This window comes from Panthera uncia (assembly GCF_023721935.1).
Source record: "Panthera uncia isolate 11264 chromosome D3 unlocalized genomic scaffold, Puncia_PCG_1.0 HiC_scaffold_8, whole genome shotgun sequence".
NCBI classification, from domain to species: Eukaryota; Metazoa; Chordata; class Mammalia; order Carnivora; family Felidae; genus Panthera; species Panthera uncia.
In genome coordinates, this window is record NW_026057586.1 from 19,720,257 (window position 1) to 19,748,231 (window position 27,975).

The 27,975-nt window shown below is 39.0% G+C and overlaps 1 protein-coding gene and 1 long non-coding RNA gene across 8 annotated transcripts in view; one reads left to right on the forward strand and one right to left on the reverse strand.

Moving 5' to 3' along the window:
• Nucleotides 1–478: 478 nt before the first annotated feature.
• The window catches only part of TCF4 (transcription factor 4), a 243,940-nt gene continuing 216,443 nt past the window's right edge, over nucleotides 479–27,975 (forward strand). For 3 of the 7 annotated variants that reach the window (XM_049619973.1, XM_049619975.1, XM_049619974.1), the window contains exons 1-2: nucleotides 14,447–14,504; nucleotides 17,328–17,424. In XM_049619973.1, the coding sequence (XP_049475930.1) occupies nucleotides 17,358–17,424 (67 nt within the window). In that variant the 5' untranslated portion in view covers nucleotides 14,447–14,504; nucleotides 17,328–17,357. Of the gene's footprint in view, nucleotides 1,036–14,442; nucleotides 14,505–17,099; nucleotides 17,425–27,975 lie in introns of those variants that run through there. The other 4 variants (XM_049619965.1, XM_049619966.1, XM_049619967.1 and 1 more) reach the window with 3 other exon arrangements.
• On the reverse strand, nucleotides 19,377–20,080 carry LOC125914575 (uncharacterized). The gene is made up of 2 exons (XR_007455347.1): nucleotides 19,923–20,080; nucleotides 19,377–19,550 (listed from the first exon to the last, which is right to left on the reverse strand). It is a non-coding gene; the product is annotated as an uncharacterized LOC125914575 (long non-coding RNA).

Consider the following 27,975-nt stretch of genomic DNA (forward strand, 5'->3'; position numbering starts at 1 on the left):
GAAAGCCCTATTTTAGATTGATTTTTTTTTTTTTTTTGTATCCCTTTGGTGCCAACTATCACACTGTGATATTAACAGTAATAATAATAAAAACAGGAGATATCTCCTCATCCCCTTTTTGAGACCCCACTGTGCCCCAGATTCCATGGTGACATTTCCCCTAAATTATCTTCAATCATCTCAACAATGCTAGAGGGTGGATGCCATCATTCCCATTTTACAGATGAGGACACCCAGAATCTGAGATGTTAAAGAATTTCTCCCAAATCACACAAGTATCAAGCCGCTCAACACTTATGGCTGAAAGATAGTGGCTGGAAAAAAAAAGAATGGCTAATGAATGTATTGGATTTATTTTCTTGAGGCAGACAAGACTGAGCAGCCTGAGAACATTTGGTGCTCAGAGGGAGGAAATGCTAAGAGGGGAAAACAAGTCTGAAAGGGAGAGAAGGATAGTTCAAAGGCCAATTTCCCCTGCCTCACAATTCTGACTAGTGCCAGCTCTCTAACTGCGTATGTTTGCTTTGCTTGGAAGATGGAATCATAGCGCCAGAATTCTCGGAAGTCTGTTTTGGAGGGTGCATTAGTCAGGGTATGCTAATTGCTGGAACAAGCAACCCCCAAACTTTAGTAGCTTAACACAGCAAAGGGTTATTTCCCGCTGGTGTCACAGACCCGTGGAGGTAGGCTGTGTGGCCTGCGGTCAGTTCTTGGGTCTGGGTTCTTTCATTCCTTAGCTCTGCCATCCCCCCGGGGCCTCTGGGATTCACTAGATTCTCTGTATCCAGCAGAACAAAGAGGAAAGAGAAAGCGCTTGGAGAATCACAGGAGGTTTTAGAGGCCAGGCCTGGAGGCAAGCATTACTGCCGCTCGCCTTGTATTGGCCAGGTCTTAGTCACATGGTCCCACCCGACCGCAGAGGAGGATGGGAGAACTCGACTTCCTGTGTGATCGGGCTCAGGAAGCAACGTGGGCTGAGGAACACGGCCTCGTACCCCGGGGCCCCGGAAGTTTGGTGACCAGTCGATTTCAGAGGTATCGGATTTTCACCGAGGCACTGGCGTGTAGCGCAGCCTCTGGTAGACGTTGGGTTGGGGGCCTGCTGATGGCCTTTACCTGAGAAAGCTGTTTACCTTCTCTGAAAAGAAGGTAACAGTGCATTTCAGGACTCCCTTAGGACACTGAAGGGAGTCCCGAAGGTGGGCTGATCAGTTCGCCAGAAGTGGATATCCAAATAAGAGCTACCGCTCATAGGTTTAAGTTGAAACCTGCAATACTGCTGAGGAAGAAAGGAAAAAAAGTAAAAGAAGGGTGGGAAGTAGGATATAGGCACTTTTTCTCGGAAGATCCGTTGCCATGCTCCGTGTCATTAAATTTCGTTCCTTTCAATGAAGCCATTTGTATAAATCACGTGGAGGCTTGCTATAAACTGAATATGTAATATTAATTTTTTTACCTTAAGGACTGTAATGTGTTTTGATTGTAGAACTGATCATTATTATTATTTCTCATGTCTAAAGCTGATTAGATCTCGTTAACTCTATCTAATGGTGAACTTTCTCAGAGCCACTGCTTTGCAGGGTCTCGCACACTGCCTTTAGTTGAAAGTGGTGGGGGGAGAAAGAAAGCTGAGGGGTGGGTGTGCCTTTTAATGATAAATTACAATACAGTTGATGCAATGAGGAGAATTCATTTTGTCTTGTTTTGCATTGTCCATATATTGCTTTGATTTCAGTCTGTGTCCATGAGGCTTGCGGTATTTCTTTCTTTGGCGTTCTTGTTTGTAACTGCAGATGTAGCGGTTTCTTTTGTGTACCGCTTGCCTCCCAGAATTTGGCCCAGCAGTTTTGAGTAGCTGAACGATTTATCGAGGACAGATCAGCTGAAATGTGGCTCAACTTTAGTAAAGCAGAAGGAATGACATAAGGTTAGGTGACTGATGTGTGAGTTTTTGAATTTGATTTGGTTTTACATGGAAAGGTTGAAGCAATGATCCATGTATTCTAATAAAAATCATCAGTACAAATCAAATAAAATCTGGCTTAGTGGCTATTTTCCCACTGTATCACTCATGGCTAGCCTGTGCTGTTACAGACCGCGTTTGGCAGGCACTGTTTTTTCCTACACCAAAATCTTAAAGTAGTATCGCAATCTTTGCTATGTTAAGAAGGCATCTTTTCTAATCAAACTTTCTGCTAATCTCATCAGATAAATCATTATTTTCTGCTGACAGACAGCTCTGGCTTCCCTGGACCCCTTCCCTGCTCCTTGTTTTCTTTCAAGATGCCTGGTTATTGTCATTCTTCAGGTCTTTGCTTCTATCTCCTTTCAAACGAACGACATTTCTTCCATTCCTGAGGAAGAGTTACAGCTTTTTACCATTCCACTTAGTGAATTTGTAAGACCAGTACATCTGAGCAGCCCATCTCTCTCTGACCAGTGCTGCCTGGCTATCAGATGGGCAGGAGGCAGGCCGCATCCAAGTTGCAGACCTACTAGAAGAAAACAACGGTTATTCCGGTGAATTTGATGCCATTAGGCTTAAGAAAATACCAGTTGATGCTTTCTAATGCATTTCAATTTCTGCCCCCAAAAGCTAGACGAGGAAATTCATGCAGATGAATTTTGACTGCCTCGGTTATGAGAGTGCCTTAAAGCACTTGAAAGTGAAAGTAAGAGTACAGCGTATTTGGGGAAAGCTACAGTCCATTTTTGTCATTCCAGACCTGCTGTCACAGCCCTGGTCTTTTTCAAACCAGTGCCAAATTTGTGTTGTGTTGGTGAAATGGTCTTGTGTAGGATTGCAGGGCAGCTCAGGGGGGACACTGGCAATTTTGTTTTCATTGCTGACATGATTTAAAAATGCATGTTGCTAGATACGAAAACTCAGTCATTGTACTACTATCCAACTTTCCTATTTCAGCAAGTATTCTAATAAACTTTAGCAAGTATTCTGTTGCCTGTTAGATTTAAACAGGGGAACGGAATGGCCTCTTTTATATAGGATACCTGCCAATCGTTTGATTTTTTCTTTTTTTATGGTTTTGAAAGTAGTGTTAGTGTGCTCATACTTAAGTATGCAGCTTCTTTGAATCCAGCTTCATACTTTCTATGATTCGAGATAAATCATTTAAAACGAGATGAATATAAAACACATTTTGGAAAGCAGAAAGCGGAAAACAAAAGTGTGGTTCCATTACTGTGAGATAAAAGCAAAACCCTTAAGTCACCGGCAGACTTCTCTGACTAGTCTGATCAAAAACAAGGTGATGTCAGTTGAACAAGTTGCAACATCTGGGAACCATTTTAAACACGATCATTCTATCAAGAAGCTATTAGTAGATTAAAGTGTGTGTAGTATATTTGTGTGTGTATGCTGATTTTACACACACACACCCACACACACAAATTATAAGCGCCATAAGAAAAACCTTTGCCCGTGTCTGCCAGGCATCTGGCTGAAATGGAATTGTGAGGAAAATTTTCTAAGCATTTACAAGTCAGAGTTGAAATCCACCAGCACTGTTCAGTTTATAAAATGACATGGGCTTCACCCCAAGGTTAGAGGGACTATTATCACCTTCTATCGATAACAGTAAGGTAACTCACTCAATATTGTATGAGACACATATGTTCTATCAGATGGCCAAGTTCCGCTTACAGTCTTTTCTGTCCTCAAGCTTTTCTCTTCAGTTTTTGTTCATTTGTATACCTGATTCTAAATGTGAGAATATGTGCTTTTTAATGTGCCAGTTTACTTCCCACTTTTAAAAACTTTTAGATCTGTTTCCCACTTTTTTTTTTTTTTAACCAGCCTATGAAAACCCCACTTGATTTTTTTTCTGTCTGTCATACGTGTCCTGATGTCACTGTATTTGACTTTAATTGGGAAGTGCTCCTCCTCTGGAAGATCTTCTTGCGCAGTAGTTTGTATAACATGGTGGAAAGAGGCAGTGAACGAGTAGCCAGTCAGGGCATCATCCACTTCAGGATGGATTAACTCGGCTTGATGTATCGCACTGATTCACAAGTAGGTTGCTCAGTCTTGTCTTTTGGCTGAATTCCCTCAAAGCTAGTGGTCTGTCTTCATTTCTTCTAGTCTCTGTCCTCCCAAACCCCACCTAGGTCACAAGGCTGCCACTAATAATTATATCCACTGAGATGTCACGAGAACCTAAATAAACAACTGAGGAATATTTCTTACCCGTTCCGATAGAACAAAAATTTTAGTAAAGTTTTACATTTATTGCCCTACATTTCTGTGGTTTAAAAAAGAAACCCAGTTGACCACAGACCAGAAGATCGGTACGACTGCCTAGGAAACTGTTACGGGTTATCACCGGCATAAGGATGGGGAAAGTGGGTACTGAGGGAATTTTCACTTTTTACTTTATATGCTTTTGTATTTTAATTTTTTTCCCCAATAAACACATAATTGAAAATTAGTTGTAATGGTCTTGAAGTATCTTCCCATAGATTGGTGATTATCTGCACAAGGAAAAGTTGTAATTGTACAATGATGAATTCCCACAATACCTTGACCAGGTGATGAATATGGCAGATGAAGGGGGCAGACGACCCTGCCATCGTATGGTTCTGTAGGTGATGTCCTAGGAGAGACCCAAGGGCACTTTTGTGCTGTTATATTCACCTGAATAGAATCATGAGGAAGCATCAGATAGACCCAAATTAAGACACATTCTCTAAAATGACTGGCCTATACTCTTCAAAAATGTCAGTGTCACAAAAAGAAGAGACTGAGGAACCATTTCAGATTAAAATAGATGAAAGAGAGGTGAAGCATAAGTGCGATGACTCATCCTGGATTTTGTTCGTTGTTTGTTTTTCTGTTCTTGATTAAACGCGTTATTGTACTTGAGGTCTGTTGTCAGTCATGGAGTGGTTTGCAGGTTGTCTTGGATAGTGGCGGCACCATGGCCACCACAAAAGGGGGAAAGAGTGACAAGTTAGAATGTGGAGTATGGGTTAGATGAAAGTATTATATCAATGGTCATTTCCCCCATTTCGATAACTATTCTGCTTTTGTTCTTAGGAAGTGCACACAGCAGTACTAAAGTGATGAACAGACCTGGCTCATGTAACCTACTTGCAGATGGTTCAGACCCAGCAAATGTCAGCGTTTTAACTGCCTCATAATGAAAACCATTTTAAAATTAAAAAGTAAAGAAGCATAGGAGAAATTTAAAAATATGTTTTGTCTTGACTTCGACCCTTGATCTTTTCTTGAGTAGTTTCCAGGTGGGGCCGGGATATCTCTGTTTCTTGTTTTTCATTTGTTTGTGTGTTTGTTTGTTTGAAGTTCCTGGAGTTTGAAGTTTGGTTTGGGGGTAGGAACATGGTGTAATGTCCTGTTCTTTGTGGGATTCAGCCTGGGCATGCGGTCTTCAGTTGACCAGGTAACTGATTGTTCTTTAAATGTCACAGAAATTAAATGTCCTTCTTCACATTCTGTCCTCTCATAATTCTGATTATTAAAGTTGTACTGTATGCTTGAGTATCAGCCTGTAAATTTAGGCAAAATGCATCCTGTTGAGCCCATTAAGTAAAATAAAGAGATTTTCCCCCTGATCCAAGCTATTACAATTTCACATTTGCAAAGTATTTCAAATTCATTTTTAATGGACTGCTTCCCTTCAAATACATGTGGAGATAGATTACCTAAAACTGTAAACAGTTTATGCATTTTTACAGATTTCTGTTGTATGTGTTTGATACTGATTTACCTCTTTTTAATTGCAACAGAGATAAAGAATTAGTAGTTTAAAACAGTAGGAACGACATGTTCTGCTGTGATCAAGGAATTAGATAATCTGGCTTGTTTGCTTAAGGGGTCTGTATCTTGAGACTTTTATAGGGCAGTATTAAAGCTCTGAGCCTTCTTATTATGCCAATACCCAGAAGATTGCTTTAATGAGAAGTAAAGGGCCTTTTTCCAATTACAAGGGAATAACTGTATTAAGTTCCTGTGTTATGTCAACCTGCTTTGATTTGATTACTGCGAAAGAAATGGATTTATCTGTCAGTGTTACTTAATTAAGCCTTCTCATTGATGTTTTGCAGAGTAATATAGTGTGGTTTGCACATTTGAGCCTAAATACAAAGAAAATTGGCCTAAAACTAAGGCATGACCCCTGAAGATAACATGTAAGATTGATTGCTTGTCATTGCCAGCCGGGTCAGAGGCTGCAGTGTTAAACACAGGTATAAGGTTGGGATGTTGAAAGAATAAAATGAAAATCATCTTATAGGAGTGATTATTGGAAGCAAGAGGGACTGTGCTAGGAAACAGGATTTTAGGGAAGATTTTTGAATACTTAAAACTATGTGGCTTCACCAGTATCTGTTGAGCATCTGTAAATAGGGGGTGGGATGAAATGAGACTAGAAGAAACGGGAGAAGTGGACTTGGTTGAAGTATGAAAGGAAATAGAAGAAGAAAGAAGCACAGGGAACAGAGGCCATTTGGGAGAAGTGAACCATTGTGGCAGTGCACAGCCAGTCCAGCCTCCAAATATTTCAATTAAGCCAGCAGCCCTTTCCCAGAGCCACAGGAATGGCACCCTAGGGAGAAAAGAGGTATGGGGGGAAAAAGAGAAGAAATGATAAAACTGTTACATGTTTTATATTGGCTCTTTTTCCCCCTGCCCTGAAATAAATTATTTATCAAGTAGGCATTTAAAAAAAAATCAATGTGTGTGTCTTAAGTCATTACGGTATTATGGACTTTGCAACATAAAGATCACATGTGTGAATTGAACAATACATGTATAATTACATGTACATACGAGTTATACAGCCTGTTCTATAGGAAATGAAACATTTTAACTTTTTTGTTGTTGTGTCATGTTTTCTAAAGTATCTGGCTTTTATTTCTCACACTTTGTGCTGTGTATTTGTAAATACATCTTTAAATGTACCAAGCACCTCGTTAAAAACTTCCCCAAATATATTCACTTTTAATTTAGATGCTTTGAGGCTGACCTCTGTGATATTGGAGTTGGATGGTATGTTGGTTTTATCTTCAGTCATTTCTAATTGTTATTCTCACCTGATTTGAAATAAGTTAAGAACATTGTCTTAGTAAAATTGATCTTTGTTAAGGGCTTTTAGATAGGTTAGATTCCAAAAAGTCAAAGGAGGCAAATACAATTCATATTGCACGGCTGCCTCAAGATATTTGTGGCTCTCTGCTTTCTGGGTTCTTGTTAGAATGATGAGATCTTGGAAGGATTAACTTCTCTTTAAGAGGAAGACTCTGACAGGTCTAGTTTCAAACATTTGGAATAGAAGGTTGCTAAAAAATACCCATCTCTCCATGTTTCATGTTAGATTATTCAAATTGGAATATTATCCAAATTAGATGATCTTTGATACTTCCAAATTGTATGGATTGATCTAAAGACTTCAGGTTGCTTCCCCCCCCCCCCAATTTCATAACTGAAACGTTTACTCAGCTTGAGTTCTCAAGACGGTTTAGGAATTTCAGAAACACCAACACATTTAAAATGCAATAGTTATGTATTTTATTTTGTTGCTTTCATATGATCTTTCATGTTATATGAAAATGTGTTTCTCAGTTTATAGCACTGCAAAATGCAATTAACTCCATATTTTAAATATCTGAGATTATTTAGTTTTCATTTTTGAAAAATAGTTTGGTTTTAACTTCAGGAAAATAATGATTGTTTAAGGAGTGTTCTAAAGGACATATTAATGATTGAAGTTAAAGTTGGAGGTTAATAAAGCTAAAATATTGGAATAATTCTTTTCTGAACAACTTTTCCTACTATTCTTTCCTCCTAGTGTTTTCATTTTTTACCTTTCTTTGTGCATATATATACACACACGCAAATAGATATTTATGTAGAGATACAAGTCATGTTGTACTTGGCTTTTTGAGTTTTCAGATTTATTTGGTAAGGAAATCCATTAGCACTCAGAAAGCCAGCATTGACAGCAATGATCTGAAAATGGAAAGCCCAGGTCTCTGTTCCTCATATCAGAAGTGTCTTCAAAGTTTTGTAAGATGCATCACCACAACCCTCATCTTTTGCTTGGTCAGCTTTGGAAAGTGCGGGAAGTTTCTTGTTAGTGCTCAGATCACTCATTATGAAGCTTATCTTATTTCTTATGGAAAAAGAAAGAAGTGATCATGGTTCTATGGACATCGTCCATCAATATTTGAAGCTTTTCAGCTCTTCCTTCATCTGTACTGATACTCAAATTTGACTTCACATTACTCTACTTAGAGCTCTTATTATACTGGGTACTAATGAAAATGTGCACATCCTTAACACGCTCTTTGCTGATGAAATATTTTGAACTCTAAATTCATCTGGCACTGATGGAGAGCATATGCCATCTCAGTTTGTGTGGAGGGCTCAGCCAAGGGTTCTTCCTGGACTAGGAAATTAGTAGGAGCCACAGATGTACCCAGTCTGTGAGTCTCCATGATGGTGTGGAGGACATTTAATGGTGTCTGTTGTTGTAGAGCGAAGGATTTGAGACAGTATAGACCTCAACATGTTTCGGAGTGATTTTGTTTCCCTCAAGAACAAACTCCCAATGCATTCTGAACGTATAGAAGCTTTCAGCAGGGAATCAATGTATTTCTCCAAGAGTAGTAACTCGTAGACTTTTAAAGCAACTCAGAAAAACCACTTTAGTTGTTTTCTGACTTCATGAAACTCTAGGGCCTTGGGCACTTGGCATGATCTGGGCTCTAAGTGTGGAAAGGACCAATACACAACTCTAATTATCCCAAATCAACAGTTAGGTAACTAACAGTTGTTTATTTCAAGTCAAGGTTAAACCTATATACCATTTAGCCTGTGTTCTTAGGTTGGGTCTCAGGTCAGCATACATAACTTTTGACAGCATATCATTTATACAGAACACAACATATGTTGCAGTCGTGAGATATGAAGGGGATATTCTGAAGGTAAATTAAGTCACTAAACAAATCTAACATCTACTGAATTCTTACTGTGATTTTGCTGTAGAGGTTTATGAAGAAGGTGGGATTTGTTTACTCTAAACATCTTGGCTGTTTCTCAAATCCAGGAGAATGTTTGAAAGTCCCTGACCTGTTTAGCAGAACTAAGAGTTATTTCTTTGAATAAATCATAATTTTACCGATTTACGTGGTTTGATTATCTTAGATTTTGGAGCATACTATTAAGTTATGCTCTCATGGGTAGGTGTTGGTTACTGAGAATTTGCTATGGGCTAAGTATTCCCCTAAGTGTTTAACAAATATTAATTAAGTTATTTACTTTAACAATAACTCCTTGAGATTGGAAATCCTATTATCCCTGTTATCTCCTGTTAGATACCTACTTTGGATGGGTCCTGGGTTTTTGTTTGTTTTCCTTGACCTAAGAGGCTATTCAATTTTCTAGGTTAGCAGATGTCCTTAGGGTAAAAATGTCTTCTTTTCCTTCCTGGGTTCTAGCTTTCACTTTGATTTTGACTTGATAATTCCTTATTATCTTGTCAGTTTATTAGCATTTTAAAGAAGATTTTTAAAAATTTACCCATCATTTTTAGTTTCTTGTGGGAGAGTTGTCCAAATATACTAGCCTTCTCTATTTCCAAGAATGGAACTCAAACCCACTTCTAGTTGACAAAAGTGAGTTCAGAGAGGCCAGTGACTGGGTCAGACCAGTGAGCTGGCTAATGCAGAGTGGTTGGTAAAATCTGAGTCTCTCTTCCAACTCCCAGAGCTGTGTTTTCTGAGATTTTCCCAGTCTATCTGATAGTTTCGATCTTGCACATAAACAAAGTAGAGATTTGAGGATTCAGATCATAAGTTTAATGAATATGGATGGGGAATCATAGAAATTAAAAATTATCTGTGTCTTTTTTCAAAATGGTGTCTCTGGCCCTAGTTCTGCCCAATCTTTGCTTTTGTGTTTTGATGCTGAAGTGTCTGAGGGGCTTATGCAGAACTACTCTAACAGAATGAAATTTTGTGGATGGTCAGGTTGCCTCCTAAACCACTGTCAATCCCGTAGAAATTACCAAGTGTGTCCTTATTTAGGGTAAAATAAATTAGAGATGTCTGGAACAGTGGAACCCATATTAGTCTTTTGGAAGAATAATTTCTGCCATCCACTTGCTGTTTTCCTTTCCCTTCCGCTGCCCAGGTTATTGTGTTTCTATTCTTTATTCCCATCTTGGATGGAGAGTGATGGTCGGACAAGGGAGAGGTGGGAGCTAAATGTTCAGACAGCCTCCATCCCAGGCAGTTTTTCATTTGTTACTACGTTGCTTTAATAAATTTCCTGAACTGTTTGTGTGCTTTTATCCCATACTCATTGTGAATCTTGTTCCCCTTTTGTTTTTCGTGTAGAATTTTGACCCGTTTCTAACAAATATCCAGTCCATCACAGTGTACATTTTGATAAGCTTATCATATTTCTGGATTTATTATCCCCCTGTTTTTATTTTCCAGTCTCTTGATTTCTTCAAATATTGACTCTTACATATTTGTGTTGCATATAATTCTGTAATCTTTTGTGGACCCAAGAATAGGCATAAACTCCCAAATGTTTTCGCTCTGCCTAGGGAGACATTTGAGAAGTAACATTCAAGATGGTCATGGAAAGAAATGACGTTCTTTCAGGGAGGCATTTACAGTGGCGGAAAAGAGTACACCCTGGCTTTGGCGTTGACAGCACCTGTGTGTGCTGCATGCTTGGGAGACCTTCCTATTCCGTCGAAGCCTCAGTGTTTTCATGTATGAAATGGTGGTTCTGTTAGTGCATTGACGTGCTTAGCACAGTGTCAGACGTATATTTAAGCTCACTAAATGTTAGCTGTATTGTATTTTGAGAGATGGAACAGTTCAAGTAGAGGGAATAAATAGCAGGTACAAAAACATGGAGGTACAGAAGTGCGTGCAGTGCCTGTGTATACCTGCAGACATTAAGGAATGGCCCATGGTAGGACACGTGCAGGTTTACTAAAAAGTGAGTCAGGGCAAAATGCAAATGCGTCTGGATACAGATGTGATGGGCCTGCGTGTTGAACGCTGTTGAATCTGGCACCCTCGGCAGGAATTGTAAGATACGGAGTGAGAGGGGCAAGGGGGGGTGGTGCCTCTGCTCTTGTGTTCCCGATAAGTCAGGCTGGTGGTTCTCAAACTGCGGTGCACATGAACATGACTTGGGGACCTTGTTAAAAACACCGTGTTCTCGGGAGATCCAGACTCAGTAGGTCAGCAGTGGGCCCCAAGATGCTGATTTTGCAATGAATATACCAGGTGATTCAGAGGTAGGCTGTCCTTAGATGCCCTCGGAGTTGTACTGGGGTAGCTGTTGAGGAAATGCTCACTAACTGGCAGGCCTGATGAGGCTCAGTGGGAGGGACGATGGAAACGAATGACTTAAAAGCAACATGTTTACATTCATTATGAGTCACAGATATCAGTGCTCTTGCTTCTGTGGCTTCTTGCTCTGGATAAATGAGCACCAGTCATATGGGTATTTTTTTCTTTTTTTTTTTTTTTTTTCAAAGAAAAAAGTATATCAGAGATCATATAATTGTTCTATTAGGTTTGGGAGAGCTAGAGATTGGTCCTTATCTTTTAGATCTAGCAGGAGGCCAAGGGGTGGAGAAAAGCCTGTTTAAAAGAGATCAGTGAAAGGGAGGAAGCAGAAAGGAAGGTGGAGCAGTGTGAGGTCAGGAAATGAGAAAGATAGAAAGGAGAAGGGATGGGAAAAGAGCAGTCAGATCTGATTGGTTGGGAATCTATTTGTGAAGGAACCCAGCCAGTATTTAACCTGTTTTGAAAAAGCTAGACTTCCAGCATTTTTAATTAGTGGATTGCTCGCTTTTGAAATTGCCCAGTTGGGAATACTCAAGTTTTGATGTGTTTTATCTGCCCGCTAATTAGCAGGCTGCCTGGTTGACCATCATTTTCCCTTTGTTCTGTGGACAGAGGATGTTTGTGAAGGTCTCCTGAAACGCTCCAGCTCAAGTTTGGGTTAAAAGGCATAAGCCACTGTGTATTTAGGAAGAGTTCGTGCTAAACTATAAGTTAAATTCTAGTACATCTTTTCTCCCAACTCGATTCTTCCTTTTTGCTCTTTAATGTAATTTTCCCTCAGCACAGGTCTGTCTTCTCATTCTAGATGCAGTTGAGACTTGGGGACGGAGCATTTTTTGTTGTGGGAATTCTATTCTAACATTTATAGGGCGTTCAGCAGCATGCCTGGTCTCTACCCACTGATGACAGTAGCACTGCCCCTCCACCCCTTTCCCCGCCCCAAGTTGTGACAACCAAAAATGTCTCCAGACACTGCCAAATGCCTTCTGGGGGCCAAAATCGCCCTGGAGGGGAATCGTTCCCCTTTCCTCCCTGTCTTTGCCAACTTTTTGTGTTTGAATTTTTGCTTGAGAATTACAAAGACAAAATGGGTCCAAATGATATGAAATCTTACAGAATGTAGGGATTCAACTCTGTGCCTTCATTATGTTTTGGCCAAATACAAGAGGACAAAATCTCTCAAATGAATCTGGTCTGGCTGTTTCAGGTGAAAAGGAAGTGAAGACACGCGGGACTTCTGAAAGTCTGCACTGGTCGAGAGATTTTTGTCGTTTATACCTTTTGTTGTTGAACGTATTTGATTTTGGTTAAGGATGAAGGGAGCCATAGAGGCTTGCAAATACTCCCAAATCCAGAGGGTTTTAAGTCACTTCTTCAAGTATTTCAGTTCAGTCTACCCATAGGCCAGTAGTGGAGTTGTTACAATAGCAGGTTTGGGGAAAGTGTTGCACCTTCTCTCCAGAATGGATGCACTTCCCAGAGCTTTCTTGATATTCCTTAAAGCTCACGGTCACGGAATTTAGCTGTCCATGGGGTGCGTGTGTTTGCCGGTGCATTATCTTCTGAAGCACCAACAAAGGGAACAGAAATATTTGTTTAAAAAAAAAAAAGAGAAAGAATTCAAGTTTATTTATTTATTTATTTATTTATTTCTCGAGTGTGCAGTGGGGGATGGACAGAGAGAGAATCCCAAGCAGGCTCTGCACTGTCAGCGCAGAGCCTGACGTGGGTCTCAAACTCACGAACTGTGAGATCATGACCTGAGCCGAAATCAAGCATCAGATGCTTAATTGACTAAGCCCCCCGGGCACCCCAAGGATTCAAGTTTAGTGCTAATAGTAAGTTGTTTTTTGTTGTTCTGTGCCATCTCTTAAGATATTCTAAAACACTGTGTACTCCACTGTACCCCAGAATAAATCAGTTTTAATTACACTATGATTTCTTCTGCTGGTAATGAAATAGCAGTAATAAAGGAATAACAGTAGTGCATTAGGAAAATAAACAGTATCACTGAAATGTTAGGAAACACAATAAATGGGATTATGTCTCCTGAACCAGAGTTTCAGACCTCCTCCTCCAGTTGTGTCAGAGGAGGCTTGTGATGGCTGTCTGTTATCAACCATGATCCAAATAATAGAACAGTGAAACTTTGTATACTTATAAAGACCTTTCATCATCAATATCAAAGCCACTGCTATATAGAGAGTGACTGATCTTTAAAACACTTTTATGTTTTAAGCAGTTAATATGATAACTTAGCTGTTACACTCATCATCCTGAGCATTCGCCGCTAGAAGCACTGACCGAGCATGTAATAATCTGGTCAGCATTAGAACTCTGCTGGTACAGAGTTCAGAAAAATTCAACTTTCTGGTAGTTCATCGAGGTCTCTTCACTATCACTTGGCAAGATAAAAAATGGCTTTAACAACTTTAATTTTTACATCTCAGTACCCAGATTAAGGATTGTAGTCAAGTGGTAAGTCTATTAAAATAATAAAAATATGGAGACAGTGTTGTTTTTACTTAAAACATTTAAAAAAATCGAATTCTAGTCACCTTGTAGTGTACTGGTGGTAACAGACCACTGAATCCTTTTCTGCCTTGTATGTATTTTGTTCCATGTCTGTTGTCTGGTGCAATAAACCTTGACTAGAGAACAAACAGGTATCCAAAAGCATGATGGCACAGAGGCTGCTAATGTTAGTATGAATATTTGCCTTAACTGGCTTTTTGAAGTACACATTAAGGTTGTATTTGTGTATTTTTGAACTTATTTTTTCCAAAAGATCTTCTAAAACTTTAAGTGCAGTTTCATGTCTATAAAAGTTGAGGCTAGGAAACACTGAAGGATGGAAGTAATTTTGATGTTCATACCTCTGGTTCCTGAGGGTCCAGTTCATTTCTGCTGTGAATTTAAATGAGTTAATTTAAGTAGATGGGTCAGAAGCCACTATCATCGTGGTAGCCCCGTGCCTGATTCTTAATTAAAGGCAACAGGAGATTAATTTGAAACATTAATTTAAAAGTGCATGTACAAAAAGAAAGAATTATTGCAAGAAAGCCTAAAGAACTTTTCTCTTGTCCCTAGATGTAGAAGACAGAAGTAGCTCAGGGTCCTGGGGGAGCGGAGGACATCCAAGCCCGTCCAGGGTAAGTATATCTAATCTTTTTCCCACAACCAGACATGCCGCATATGTAAATTGACAAACTGAAGGTGAGTTTCTCTCTCTCACACACAACTGCACAGATACATATATGCATACTAAGTTTAATGAGGATCAGCTTGTGTTTGCAATTTTTTCCTCTCATTCTCTTATTGGATGCTGTTATTGAATTTGACACCTGTTCCACTTCTGTGAACCAGAAGAAAAATCCTTCATTAAATATTTGCCCTTACTTTGCCAGTTATTGATCCAGTATTACAGAAAGTTATTTGTTGTAGATGGCACAACTTGGGGAAAAGAAAAAAATCTTAGTATCCCTAGTAATGTGTTGGTGTAAATAGACTAGAGAATAATTCTGAAGACATAGTATGAAGTTCTGTCTGACCAGTATTATCTACATAACAAATCAGAGTTGATTTCACTTTGTAAGCATGAAATGTACCAGTTGGGTTCATTCATTTATTTGGTTTCAGATGTTTACTACTCTTTTTCATGGTTTACTCTCATGCCTTCGTTGTCAGTTTGGGTGTAATGGGAAGAGCATGGAATGGGGTGGGACTGGGGTATGTGTAGGTGGGAGTAGGCAATGTGTAGTTTTGTGTGTATGTGACCTTGGGCATGTCATTTTACTTCTTCGGTCCTCGTTTTTTGAATTTGTAAAATGAAAGTAAAAGCAGAGGATCTTTTATGTTCCTTCCCACTTAAATATATATGATTTTATGTATAATCTGTTTTTAATGGAATCATTGCTAGACCCTCTAAAATCCATGTCAGCTTTTCTAATATGCATATAAATACCCCAAATTAAAAATAGACTGAGAGCACATAGTCAAACAAACACGTGTCCCTCCCCCAGCCAGCTGTATAAATGAAGCATTCTGCAGGGAGGGAACATTTTGCTGTAAGTATTCACGTAAATTTGAGGTGGGGAGGGGTTTCTATTTTGGCATAAGAGGCAAGGAAGGTGATCAGGCTGTCACAATGAAGACATTTCAGCAAGCCACTGTTGTCCGTTTCCACCTGTCTTTTGACCTGTGGTTCTCACTGTGGTCTTTGTGGTGCAGCAGGGTCTCCAAGCTCTAACTTTGTTGAGCCATCGCACCAGCTGTCGGGTTTGATATCCTAATGCATTATATGGATGGGTTGAGGAAATCTTTCCTCCTCCTCACGTTACAGCCTGCACTTGCAGAAATAAATCCATTCCCCTTGACAGCAAGTGTAGGAGATGACAGAATTTCCCCCCGTTGTTTAGCTTATTCACACAGGGTTTCTTATGATTTCTCACTTTAACACACATGGTACTTTTGATTGTTCTTCTGAGAACAAGGTCCCTTAGTATCATCCTGACTTTTTTTTTTTTGGTTTGCGGTGACTGTCCTGACATTGTTTTTCAGGGAACATTTTGGTGAATGATTTTCAATCAATATTTTGTAATTTATATTTTTCTAAATTTAGGGAGTTTGCATGCGGCAGATTTCTGTCGCTGGTTCGTACCGACCCATGCTAAGTCTGTGTTCTCTCTTAAAGTGGTGATATTATCAGCTACCTTGAGGCACTATGCTGAGGTTTAAATTAGATAGTGTATATTAAGCTTTTAGTACACTGTTTGGGATGAGGACACTTAATAAATAAAAATCAGTATAATACAGTGCCTGGAGTGTAAAACCCATGCTAGGCATTTAAAACGTGACATCTTTTTATACACTGATATATTGGCAGCATGAGATTGCAATATCATTCAAGTTAATTTTTCTAAATGAGGGACGGTGATTAAAAACAGGATTATTTGGAACCTTACAGGTTCCAGTTATTTTCTAGGGAAGTGATGTACAGACAGTATCTGTCTTTCTTTGTGTGGACAGATTCTGCCCTTTGGCTAACATGGCAACTGGCACCTCTGAGTAAATTTGACTTGGTCTTTGTGGGAGGTACAACCAGCTGAGCAGATCGACCCTTTTTTTTTTTTTTCCTTTTTGGTTACTTTATGCACCTTAGTCAGAAATGTGAACCCTACAATATAGATGATTTTTACTTTTCCTGTATGTTACCAATTCCTCCATTAATAAGCGACTGGGCAGTTTAAAACCGTTATTTTAATTTTAAATTCCATCAAAACAATGAGATAATCATAATAATGACAAATTCTTGCCAAAAATTAATGTCTGCTTTTAAAACTTTTTTGTGGCATACTTTGTCCGAATCCAGAAGTACTAATTTATGCTAAAGTTTCTATGTTCATTCACAGTCCTGCTGTAGTAATTTTAACATTCTTTCATGTTAATTACTTGTGGAATGATCCAATTCTCGTACAACTATAATAACAGCTATAACAAAACATTGAAATTTCAATACTGTAAAAACGAATGTTGTTTAAAAGGCTGTACTTCTATAATTCATTATAGGCTATGGGTAATTTTCCCTGATAGCACAATCTTGCTTGTTTTTTTTTTTTTAAATAATGTGGGCTTACTAAAATAATAATTTTAATATTTACAGTGTACTTTATCCATGTCAGGTGTTATACATACATTATTTCACTTAATCATGTCAACAACTTCATCCCGTTGTTTCTATTACTATTATTATTTCTAAGATTTCATAGCTGTTATGAGGAAAACTTGAAATCTGCAGCCTATAGAGCCTCTCTTACCCACTGGACCTGTGAAGATGGAGGTTCCTTACAATGAGTGGGAATGTAACTGGAAATGTGGACTTCAGTGTCTTTGGGTCACAGAGGTGTCGATAGGGGGTGTTTATATGCTGATTTCTTCATGCAGGATGAAAACTTAGGATGTTGTTTTATTTACAGAACTATGGAGATGGGACACCCTATGACCACATGACCAGCAGGGACCTTGGGTCACATGACAATCTCTCTCCACCTTTTGTCAATTCCAGAATACAAAGTAAGACTAATTTTAAATTGACCTGCACTTTTTGAATGCTTGTATTTTACCATAGAAAGGGGAGAATACAGTCTAGACAGAGGTTCTGTTTTTAGGAACTGGGATCTGTAGCCAGTTCAGTCTAGTAATTGTAAATTGCAGAAAAATACTGACAGTTTATGCTTGGTTAAAGGACTGTTTTATAACCAGGTGGAATAACAGGATTTCAGTGATACTGAATCGCTGTGGGGATTGTCTTCCTTAGATAGAAGAGCATTAATTCCAATTTCAATGTTGCAATACTTGTTTTCTGATTTAAGGTTGACAGAGTCAAAGTGGTAAATATTTAAAATAAAAATATCTTTGGGCCTGTCCATTGGCAATGATATATAGTCAGTATTACCTGTGAATTCTTACTAAAGGGGTTACGGTAACCCCTTTAATAATAGGTTTAGAGCGCTTAAATCAGAGTAGTGAATTCAAGCTGAATTAGGAAATCTGGTTGTGTATTTATTGAGGTGTGAGCTTTTTAGTGCTGATGGTCTAGGCAGATTGTATTGTCCTTCACTGGAAGCAAGATATACTTGAGATAGTTTGTGAGTTTCCAGCATGCCCTCATACCGGTGTCCTTAGCATACTTCTCTGTTTTGTTTACCCTGTGGGGATGTGTGTTTAATAGTAGTAACCTGAGCAGTGGGCAATAGCGGGTTGCTTCAGTTTTGTGTGAAACAATGATCTTTGCCTTAGTAAATGTGAGTTTTTAACAATGTTAATAAATCTCACCATGGTCAAATTCTATTGCAAATCCATCAATAAATGAAATTAAATTTCTTGGCACAAGGCGTTGGGCCATCCTCCAAGAAAAACACACAGCCATAATTGTATCATTCTCAAACCATAATTGCAAATGCTTCTAAAGAATGTCCCTATTTTTAAGCCTTGGAAGCTATACTTGTTATTTAATGTATAGATAGTCCTTGAAGCTCATTTTTTTCAAAAGTCACCATCAAATCCATCTAAAGGAATTTCAGATATTTGACATAAAGTAGACAAAGCAGAGAAATACTAGCAACCTATTTTAAATGGGTAATATCATATGCTTGTGCCTTTAAGTATCATGCCAACTTTGAGAACCATGAAGTTGTGTGTGATCCTAAGGCTGTTATTATATTTGTGTTCCCTTTTACTTTAAAATGGTAAGTTTCATATTTACGTTTTAATTTTGTAGCTAAAGCAAGCATCCTGGTTTTTATCAGTTGTTGATACGGAGGTGCAGGATATGGAGATACAGAAGACTAGATATATTTGCCAACCTAGATTTTAAAGAACAGCTTTAGACTCTTTAGTGACAGTAGCACTAACATTAAATTCTAACACCTTGCTTCTCCAGTTATCCTCATTCAATTTGACAACACAGAATAAAAGATTAACTTGAAAATGATAATCTTGGCAAGGAGTACTTAAAGGGCATATTAAAGAACTCCCTGAGAAGTTTCTAAAACTATTTTCTGATGAGTGAAAGTAAAATAGGACAAATAAATTACTACTCATATTTAGAAGTTTATGTTCTGTCCGTGAAAAAAGGGTTTCTTAAGGAAGAACTTGATAAATCAGTATCACGGAATACATCAAGCAATACAAGGATATTAAATATTTGTTTCTTGTTCATCTCTTGCCTCATGGGCAACTGTTTTGCCAGCCAAATTTGTTTTTCAATCCAAATGGTATTTAAAATATAAGTGGGCTGAGAGTCTGGAGCTAGAGCAGTGAGAGCTGACTCTTTTCACTTAGTTGTTGTTTAAGCTGAAAGTCCACGTCAGCTGTGTTCTTTTATCCCGTCTGCCCTCCTTCCCATTAAACTCTTAAATATGGAGGCCAAGACAGTCTCCTGCATTGTGATAGGAAATGCTACTATGTCCGGGAGGCTCCCACCCACTGTTCCCCATGAAAGGACTTCTCTGTTAGATAAGCTGTCTGGTCTGAAACATGGCTCTTTATTGTTTACAAACTGCTACATTTTCCACCTCAAGCAGATTTTTGCACAGAATAGAATTGTGCTGGGGCTAAATGGTTTATCTGACATTAACGGGGCAGTGTCAGACTGGGGTCAGGAAAGTCGCCCTCAGAGCGAGAGGGCACGGCGCAGTCTGCAAAAAAGGGAAAAAAGACATTGAAACCACTATGAAATACCTTGTATTTTTAGTTTGGAAAAGAATTTAAAAATATTTTTAGAGACCTGCCCATGATGCTTCACGAACTCTTCCCACCCCTGTAATTTCTCACATCCCAGATGCCTTCTTGATTGGATTGTCTATCTCGGGGCTAGATTAGGGGAACAAAGCTTCTCATTGATTTTTGCCCAAGCCGCTGTTTATTTAAAATAAGACCACTTTGAGATGTTATGCGGCACTTTTACAAAGAGAAGATGGGTTGTTTTCGAGAAATTAAAGACAGCCAGTTTACAAATGGAGGCGGAGATCAAGGAAGATCTATTAGTGTGGCCACGAATTTGAACTCACAGAGTACATGGTATGATCTGAACTGCTCTTTGTGTCCAAATCCATATTCTGTGTCATGATCCTGGTGCAAGTTTTCATTCTTCCAAAAGCAGGTGTTAGACTTCATTGTGAGTTTTTGACTACAGTCAATACCTGCTTTCAGAATCTTTAGTTTTCAGTAAAACTACAAAGGATTTCTTTACATGTCAAAGACTTGATTCTGCTATGATGTCACAATTAGGGTAAAAGCTATAGCATAAGAAATAAATCAACCACTTTATATTGGACCGGATTCTGTGTTGTCAAATCAATCAAGCCTGTGACTGAATTAGGCGTCTGCTACAGAAACAAGTGACACTAATTTTATGGGAAAGAGTTATTAACTGCAGATGACCCGATTTTTTTTTTTTTTTTTTTTTAAGTAAACTGTTCACTTAGCGAGGTTTTATTTTCTTGCAAGGAAAGAAAGAAGTAATGAACTGCTCTCTCCTTTTGGGAGTGCATCATTGTTACATATTTTGTCCTTTATGGCAATACACTATTTTGGAGAAACCATACAGGCATTGCTAACATTTGCTCCTGAACTCTTACGGTAATAAAACCCTTTATTATAACTCTGAGCTTTTTGATTTCACATGAATGGTTTTGCATAAACGTTGCACTTTTTGTGATATAAATACTTATGTTTGGCACCAAAACACCAAAACTCAATGTATTTATGCATTTCGATTTTTTCCAAAATGGTATGTCATTTATAAGAGTAAAAGACTATCTTCATTAATTTATTCTTTTAGAAACAAGCCTGCATATCTGAATGTAATACCCTATTTGATAGTTTGTGAATCCCTGAAGTAAAAACGGACAAATGAATGCAAGTGTACTTGCATGCAAGCATGGGTTTGTGTACACATGTGCGCCGCACCCCCCCCCCCCACGCCTATTCTGTTGGAATTAATGACACTACTTGGTTTTTAAGGCTACACCACTTCTTCCATTACTGTCTGTAATCACAGTTGCCATACAAAGTTTGGAAGTTGATATTGTGTAAATCCTTTAAAGGAAAACATAGCTAAAATAAACAAAAAAGCCAGCCCCTAATTTTTTTTTTAAATAACCGTGCATGACTTTTTGTTTTCCTTTTTGTGTGGGGGAGTCCGGAGGAGTTGAGAGACGATAGCACTGAGTCGTCTAGCTGACTGCCTGCACTGACCAGTTCATATATGCACTCTCTTTTTTTTTAAATGTTGTTTATATTTTTATTGAGGTATAATTGACATATGATGTTGTATCAGTTTCAGGTGTACAACATAGTGATACGATATCTGTATACCTGACATTTCCAGAATCCTCACTCATTGCTTTCTTTGGGTGGAGACGAGCAAGCTGGTTTGCATTTTTACTTGTTTGAAATGCCCTGTCCTGTTTCGTGTCTGGAAACAACAAATCACTTTTTCTTTGTGACTACTTATGATTATTAATGGCAATAATGTACACGTGATCTACTGGAAACTTGTTCGCTGAAGTTTTTAAACAGTTTGATTAAACCTTTATAGGAGATCAGTGAATAGCTTTCAGAATATGCTGAAAGGACAGAAGGGCCATGGGTCTGAGGTTTGTGTTTTTAGGAGGATTATATGCTCTGGAAAAGTTTGAAAATTCCAACAAGAGCTATATGCAAAGAGTATGGATTTTTTAACATTTCTGACCCTGTTTGTTTTTTTTTTTGCAAATGTTAGACTTTTGCAAATAATTGTCCAAATGTTTTTACAATGGGAAAACAATATATTTTCTAGCTCTAACTTTTTGATCCAAGGAAGGCTCTAAGCATGCATTTTCCTTCTATTGTTCCAGAGGCTTATTGAAAACTAGATTGTTTGAGTGAGCAAGTTGCCAGTAAGATTATAGACATGCATTGGTAACTGAAGGATGTGAAAAGTGATACTTTTGTACAGTTGGGTGCAGCTTAGTTCAACATCAGCTGCTGTGTTTTTACATGTCCCATTGTGAATGGTTCAGTTTCCTTACTGTGGTATTTGGTTCTAGCCCCACTAACGGTAACGGTACTCTACCAGTGCCCTAAATAATTTCCCACTGTAGAGTAACTGGTTTCTAAACTAGCTCAGTGGAACATTTTACTGCAGGATTAGATCAGGGTTTCAGGCAGAACTGAAGAAGGCTGCTGGCTTATAGGATGACCTTTGAATCTCATCTGGGTTAGCGGTTGATATTTTGATTTGGTTACTGTGGTCATATTGTGACAGCTGCTAGCTCATTATAATTCGGTTCCACTGCTCCGTTTGCCTAGCAGGAATATTTAGGTTTGTATTACTTCAAAGTGTTTATGACTACCCTGAGTTTAGCCCAGCATAAAGGTGAAGTGTTGTGAGTGTTTTCAAATCCCAGTGGCAGAGGCCAGTGGCACAGTCTTCTTGTAAAATGGTGAATGTGAGTAGATGCTAATACAGGGAGTTTTTCTTTTCATTGTAAAACTGGAAATAAACCTAAATGAAGAGGCTCTAACCAGGAAAACTGTTTTTGAAAAGCTTAACGTACAATAACCACAAAGAAACATAGTTTTTTCAAAACATGGGTAAGATTTAACTTGACCTCTTTGTCAGATGTTTTCTTTCCATGCAGGAATTTAAATATTTGATTAAAAAATAAAACCTGTACAACAATGGCAAGTGTTTGATATCCTAAAGTGCCAGAGGTCAAATAATATTTTAATAACTACATGAAAATGGAACTGTGAATACGGATGGCAGCTCTAGAAATTTTAGTTCACTTCTAAATTGTTCTGAAGTTTGATGGTGATAGCAGGCTGTTGGCGAGTTCATTAGTTAGGGACGTCTGTGTATTTTCAGTGTCTTCTTTTTTTAATGACTTTTTTTTTTTTTTTTTTTTTTTTTTTGCTTGAATTTACTATGATATCATCTGTTATCTATTGGACTGGTAACGTGGTAACAAGCAATTTCTGAGAGAAGAAACATTTAATTCTGGTGTCATTTGTTGTTAGCTTTCTTCGTTCCAGAGTTTTGTTATTTGAATATGTTAACCTAAAATGTCTTCCCGAAGTATTAACAAATAAGACTATTTTAAGTGTCTTCCCGAGTGATATTATTAATCCTGATTTTGAGCTAAGGCTTGGAGCCAAAGAACTGGCTTTTCTCCTCTCTGTTTTGCTGCAACTGTGGGTGGCTCCTCAGGTCAGGTTTTTTCCCATTTTTAAATCGAGGGTGGAACAGACCTTTAAATGATCTCTGAGGTAATTTTCTCATCTAATGGTCCATTGATCTTTTAGGTATGCCATTTTATCCTTGTGCTATATTTTATCTTGTGAGATGTTTTATCACTATTTCTAATCCATTCATCTCTATTTTGTGATACCTTCAAGTAACTTTGCTAGTGATGTGTTTTCCAAATGTTATTCTTTAAAGCCTGATTCAAATGGATGTTTCTTTTCTACCTCTGCTCATTCCATGTCTATAGTTAAGGGATTGGATTGATTGAAGATAAAATAATAGCTTATTAAGTTATATCACCAGGAGAGAAGTGTGATGTATGGGCCAATGCTTGGCATAGAGTTGTAGGACCTCAATAAATGACTGTTGAATGGTTTTATTCATGGCTAAATCAGGAAATCATGTATATGGGGTTTAAATCCTGAATGAAAAGCCCATAAACTAAAATCAATCCTACATCTGTCTCACTGTATCGTAAAGAAAACCCTAAATCAGAGCCAGTCTTACAGAAATTAATTCTCTAGTACTATATCCTTGGCTGTCCAGAATATTCTAATGTCAGGGAATGGATCATGTTACATGGTGGTAGATTTCAGTTTTCAGTAAACATACCACAAAATACTTTATTTATGAAAAATAAGTCATATCAGTCTTATTTTGAAAGGCCGTTGAAAAAAGTTAAGTGTTTCCAGTTTTCAGATAGGAAAACTTGTCCACTCTATAAAAATTTCTGTTTGCCTTTCATGGGTCTGGCTTCCTTTCCACTCAGCCATTTACTGTATGGTATGCTCTAATTAATGCTGTGATCATCAAACATTTTCATAGTCAGGTTTTATAAGATTTAGAAGAACTGATCGCATAAAATGTTACTTGAAAACGACAGCCAACAGGAAAGTGTAGGTCTTCTAAATACTAGAGGAAGATTTCTTACATAGAAAGTTACGGACTCTAAGAGAAAATAAATCATTTTAGAGTTAAATAAAAGTAAAAAGTAGTATGTATCAGGAAGAAGGCTTTTACTTAGAAGTAATGGAAACTGTGACTAATGGTCGCTTAAAAGGAATTACTCTTTTGCTAGAAGTCTGGTGGTGAGCTGCTGCTAGAATCGGTTTGTGGCTCATTGATATCAAGGCAGGTGTCTGGTGATTCTTTTGTGCTTTCCCTCATTGTCTCAAGGTGGCGGTCACAGCTTCAGATGTCAAGTGTGGGTTCGATGCAGCAGGAAGCAGGGAAAAGGGAGTCCCACAGTGTGATTCCCTGCTCCTCGATATCCAGTGGCCATCTCCAGCTTCAGAGTTTGGGTGGTAGGGAGGTACACAACAGCTACTTTGGCCAGTGCATATCAGGCTTGTTGATTGACAGGGTTTATTTCATTGCTTCTCAGAGAAAAATGCATAATTTTCAACTTAACAGTTTGGACAATGAAGAACCAGGCTCAAACTTTCATGTAGTAAGAAAAATATAAAAATGGGTCTCGAGTCTGAATGCTGGTCAGCAAATTAGAGAAAGGGACAGAGAGACGTGGAGTATTAAAAAAAAAAGTGGTCGAAATGGGGAAGGTGGAGAAAGCACAGACGTGAGAGTCACCCACAGGAAAGAGCCTGAGGCAGGCTTGTGCCTTCATTGTCCTCATCCTTTGTGCGAGACAGTGACCGGCCAGAGTCCGCCCTCTCCATGTCTGCATCACCTAGAACCTTCTCTCTTAGGTCTCTGCCTTGAGTTCCTGCCACTCTGTGCAGAGCACCCTGGCCGTGCAGTGGACCCTTAGCTGCAGCCATCAGCCTTTTCCACGGTGCCTTTGGTGGTCTTTGGCAGTGCGCACTGCTAGTCCCGTGGCAGCCATTCAGAGCAGGCCTGGCATCCTGGAGCCACAATGTCCCATATGTGCCATCACAAGTACCATGAGGGGAGATCCTTGCCCCACACCACTCAAACCGTCTTTTGTGTACTTAACCTCCAACAACCTGCCACGTCCTCGTGAAGCACTCACACAAGAGTGCCCCTTGCCCGCAGCAAAGACAACAACAACAACCCTCTATTTTATTTTCATATGTACGACAATCGTATTTGTTGATCTTTAGTGTGGAGGATTAAGTGCAGCCAAAAGACATTTAATTTTAGTTAACACGCCAAGACTGCGTGAAATTGTGGTGAGAGCTGGATTCAGCTTTTGGCCCGAAGTTTCCCACCTCTGTCAAACACAGTCATGGCATAAGTCAGGCCAGTGAGAGAATAGGCAGAGGGAAGGGCCATGTGTCATCACAGGAAAGCTGGATGTGAACTCAACAGTGTTGTTTTTATTGAGTATGCAAGTTTTTCTCTAAGGTTTTCATCGGAAAGATGGCTTCTTGGAATTTCGCATTAAGTTTGATAGTTACGATATGCCCGTGATAGCATTAACCGGTAACATGCTTCTTGACTGGATCCTTGAGTCCCGGGGTATTAAGCACTTGGAGTTTCTCAAACCTCTCATTGCCTCTTGGCTCCAGGAGAACCGTCAGTACAGTTACAGGATCTGTGAACTAATAATGTCCGTGAAAGTTGCATGTCTAGCTTGAGTGCCATATGGATCATCAATGAAAATAAGCCTATTCTCTCTGTTCACGTTAAAACCTTCATTAGGACCACAGTAGCAAAGGAACTCAGTGTTAAGCGTTGAGAGGCATCACTGAACAGTAGACTAGGCCAGGGCTCAACACAGCCTTAGTCTTGACTGTTCCACTTCCTGGTGATTGGACTTTGGATAAATCGATCCCCAACTTTCTCCTTTCTGTGAGGATAGTAATACCTGTCCTACCTGCACACCCCAGAACCACTGTGAGCAGTGCAATGAAGTGATACGCGTTGGGACAACTAACTGCTCTGTAACCGTTATCTTATGGCACTGCAAGGCCACACTTTGGGTACTCTTACTTTTGTCTGTAATTAATTGATGAATGTATAGACTTTGGGTTTGCCTGTTAGCAGCTTTAAGACACCTTTACCTTCTACAGAGAGTGGAACAGAAGGCAAGAACAGGTAGAGATAGCATAGAATGTACGGTTCTGTAAACATCAAGACCAGAATGGAAAGATTTCTTTTTCAGCCAGTTCACAAACACAGTAATCCTATAAAATAAGTACCTCTTTGGGGACAACTTTGTTGAATTCAGATATGCCCCTTGTGAGATGCTTGCCTCCAGCCATTTGTCCCTCCAACTTAAATATTCTCAAGTTTCGTTCTTAGACATGGCTAAAAATACCTTGCTATGCTATTTGAATGGTGGGGTGAGGGGGCCTACTGGCAAGCCAAGATGTCTTTGCCTGCATTGTAGGTCATCTGGATAATGAGCAACCACTAGGTAGGTTGCTTTTCACCAAGGAGGTGCTGTTACACAGACCTTCCACATTCTCAGGAATGTGGTAGAGACAGTCCTCATCCACCTGGGTTTGTTCTTCTCTGGAGAGGCTTGGCATAGAATGTCGCTCTGCGTGTGATTATTCGCTGATTCTCTTTACTTCAAAGGGTTTTTGGGTCCTTCCTAAGGAACTCTGTATTATTTTTGAGTAGAAAAAGGTATTTAGTGGATCCCATTTCATTTCCTTTTGCAGAATCAGGCCTCCGGACCCACAGTTGCAAGATGCATGGAGCATAGATTGGGATTAAATTAAATTTGTTCCTAAACACTTAACAGATACAGCCCAAACATTTTTCATCTTCCCGAGGATTGTTTATTAATCACTCCTCAATTCCTTGACACATGCTTATTAATAGGAAACACCGGAAGGAAGCTTCACACTATATGGTGTAAAATATTGCTGATGATAGTGTTTCTGTTTGAAATAAAACATCGTGAGCTTTCTTATAGGTTGAAAATCCCACTAAAGCCCTAATAGTGGCGAAGTGGAGGATGGTAGGCCAAGCAAGGATTGTTTCTAGCTGGACGTTGGGTTGACGCCTAGCTTGTTACTCTCCAGTTATGTGACCTTGGGCAATCTTTAGTGCTCTGATGGAATTTCTTGTCTGAGCTGTTGCTCTGCGTTTAAGTGAAGTAATATGAACAGCACCAGGCACTTCAGTTCAGTTACTGCAAGTTATTATTCTGCACACTTTTATTTTCTCTAGGTGCTTTTTCTGTTTATTGGGTCTGACTATAGTTTGGCCAAAGTGGTGTGCAAACTCGAGGATCATATAGCGAATTTTGGCAGAATGTGGAAGTGATTAATTAAATGCCACCCCTTCATGGGCCATATTAAAGCTGAATGAAAATACAAAGTGTGGAATATCTGATAACACTTGGTGGAGAAAGAAGAGACAAAAGAAGCAAAAGATGAGAGAGAAAGAGACACATAAAAATGTAACTTTAGAGCATTCTGATCACACAGTACAGTTTTCTAGTATTATCAGCACTGGTGTGGTCCACTGTCTGCAATTACTAGGTTACTAATTGCTCTTGCCTTTTCCTCACCTTGGCTGTTGAGACCAAGCTGTACTCTTAACAGTTCAGCAGCCAAATCTGAAGGCTTCAGATGCAAGCAGAAACTCTTTGTGTGTAACTGATTGTAGTTAATTGGGCAATACCAAATTGTGGAGGAAAATTTATTAGTGACCCCGTCTCCTTCAGAAATTTTGGAGTAGTTGGAAGTGAGCCTAGTATCTGTATTTTTGGAAGCCTTAAACCCCGGTCTCCTGACAGGATTAAACTTATACTTTATCTTGTGTGTGTGTGTGTGTGTGTGTGTGTGTGTGTGTGTGTGTGTTTGCATTGCATAGTTTCCCTTGTCCTTATTATTGATGGGCTCACAAATATTATTTGGAAATTGAGATGCACTGAGCATAAATAGATGAAATAT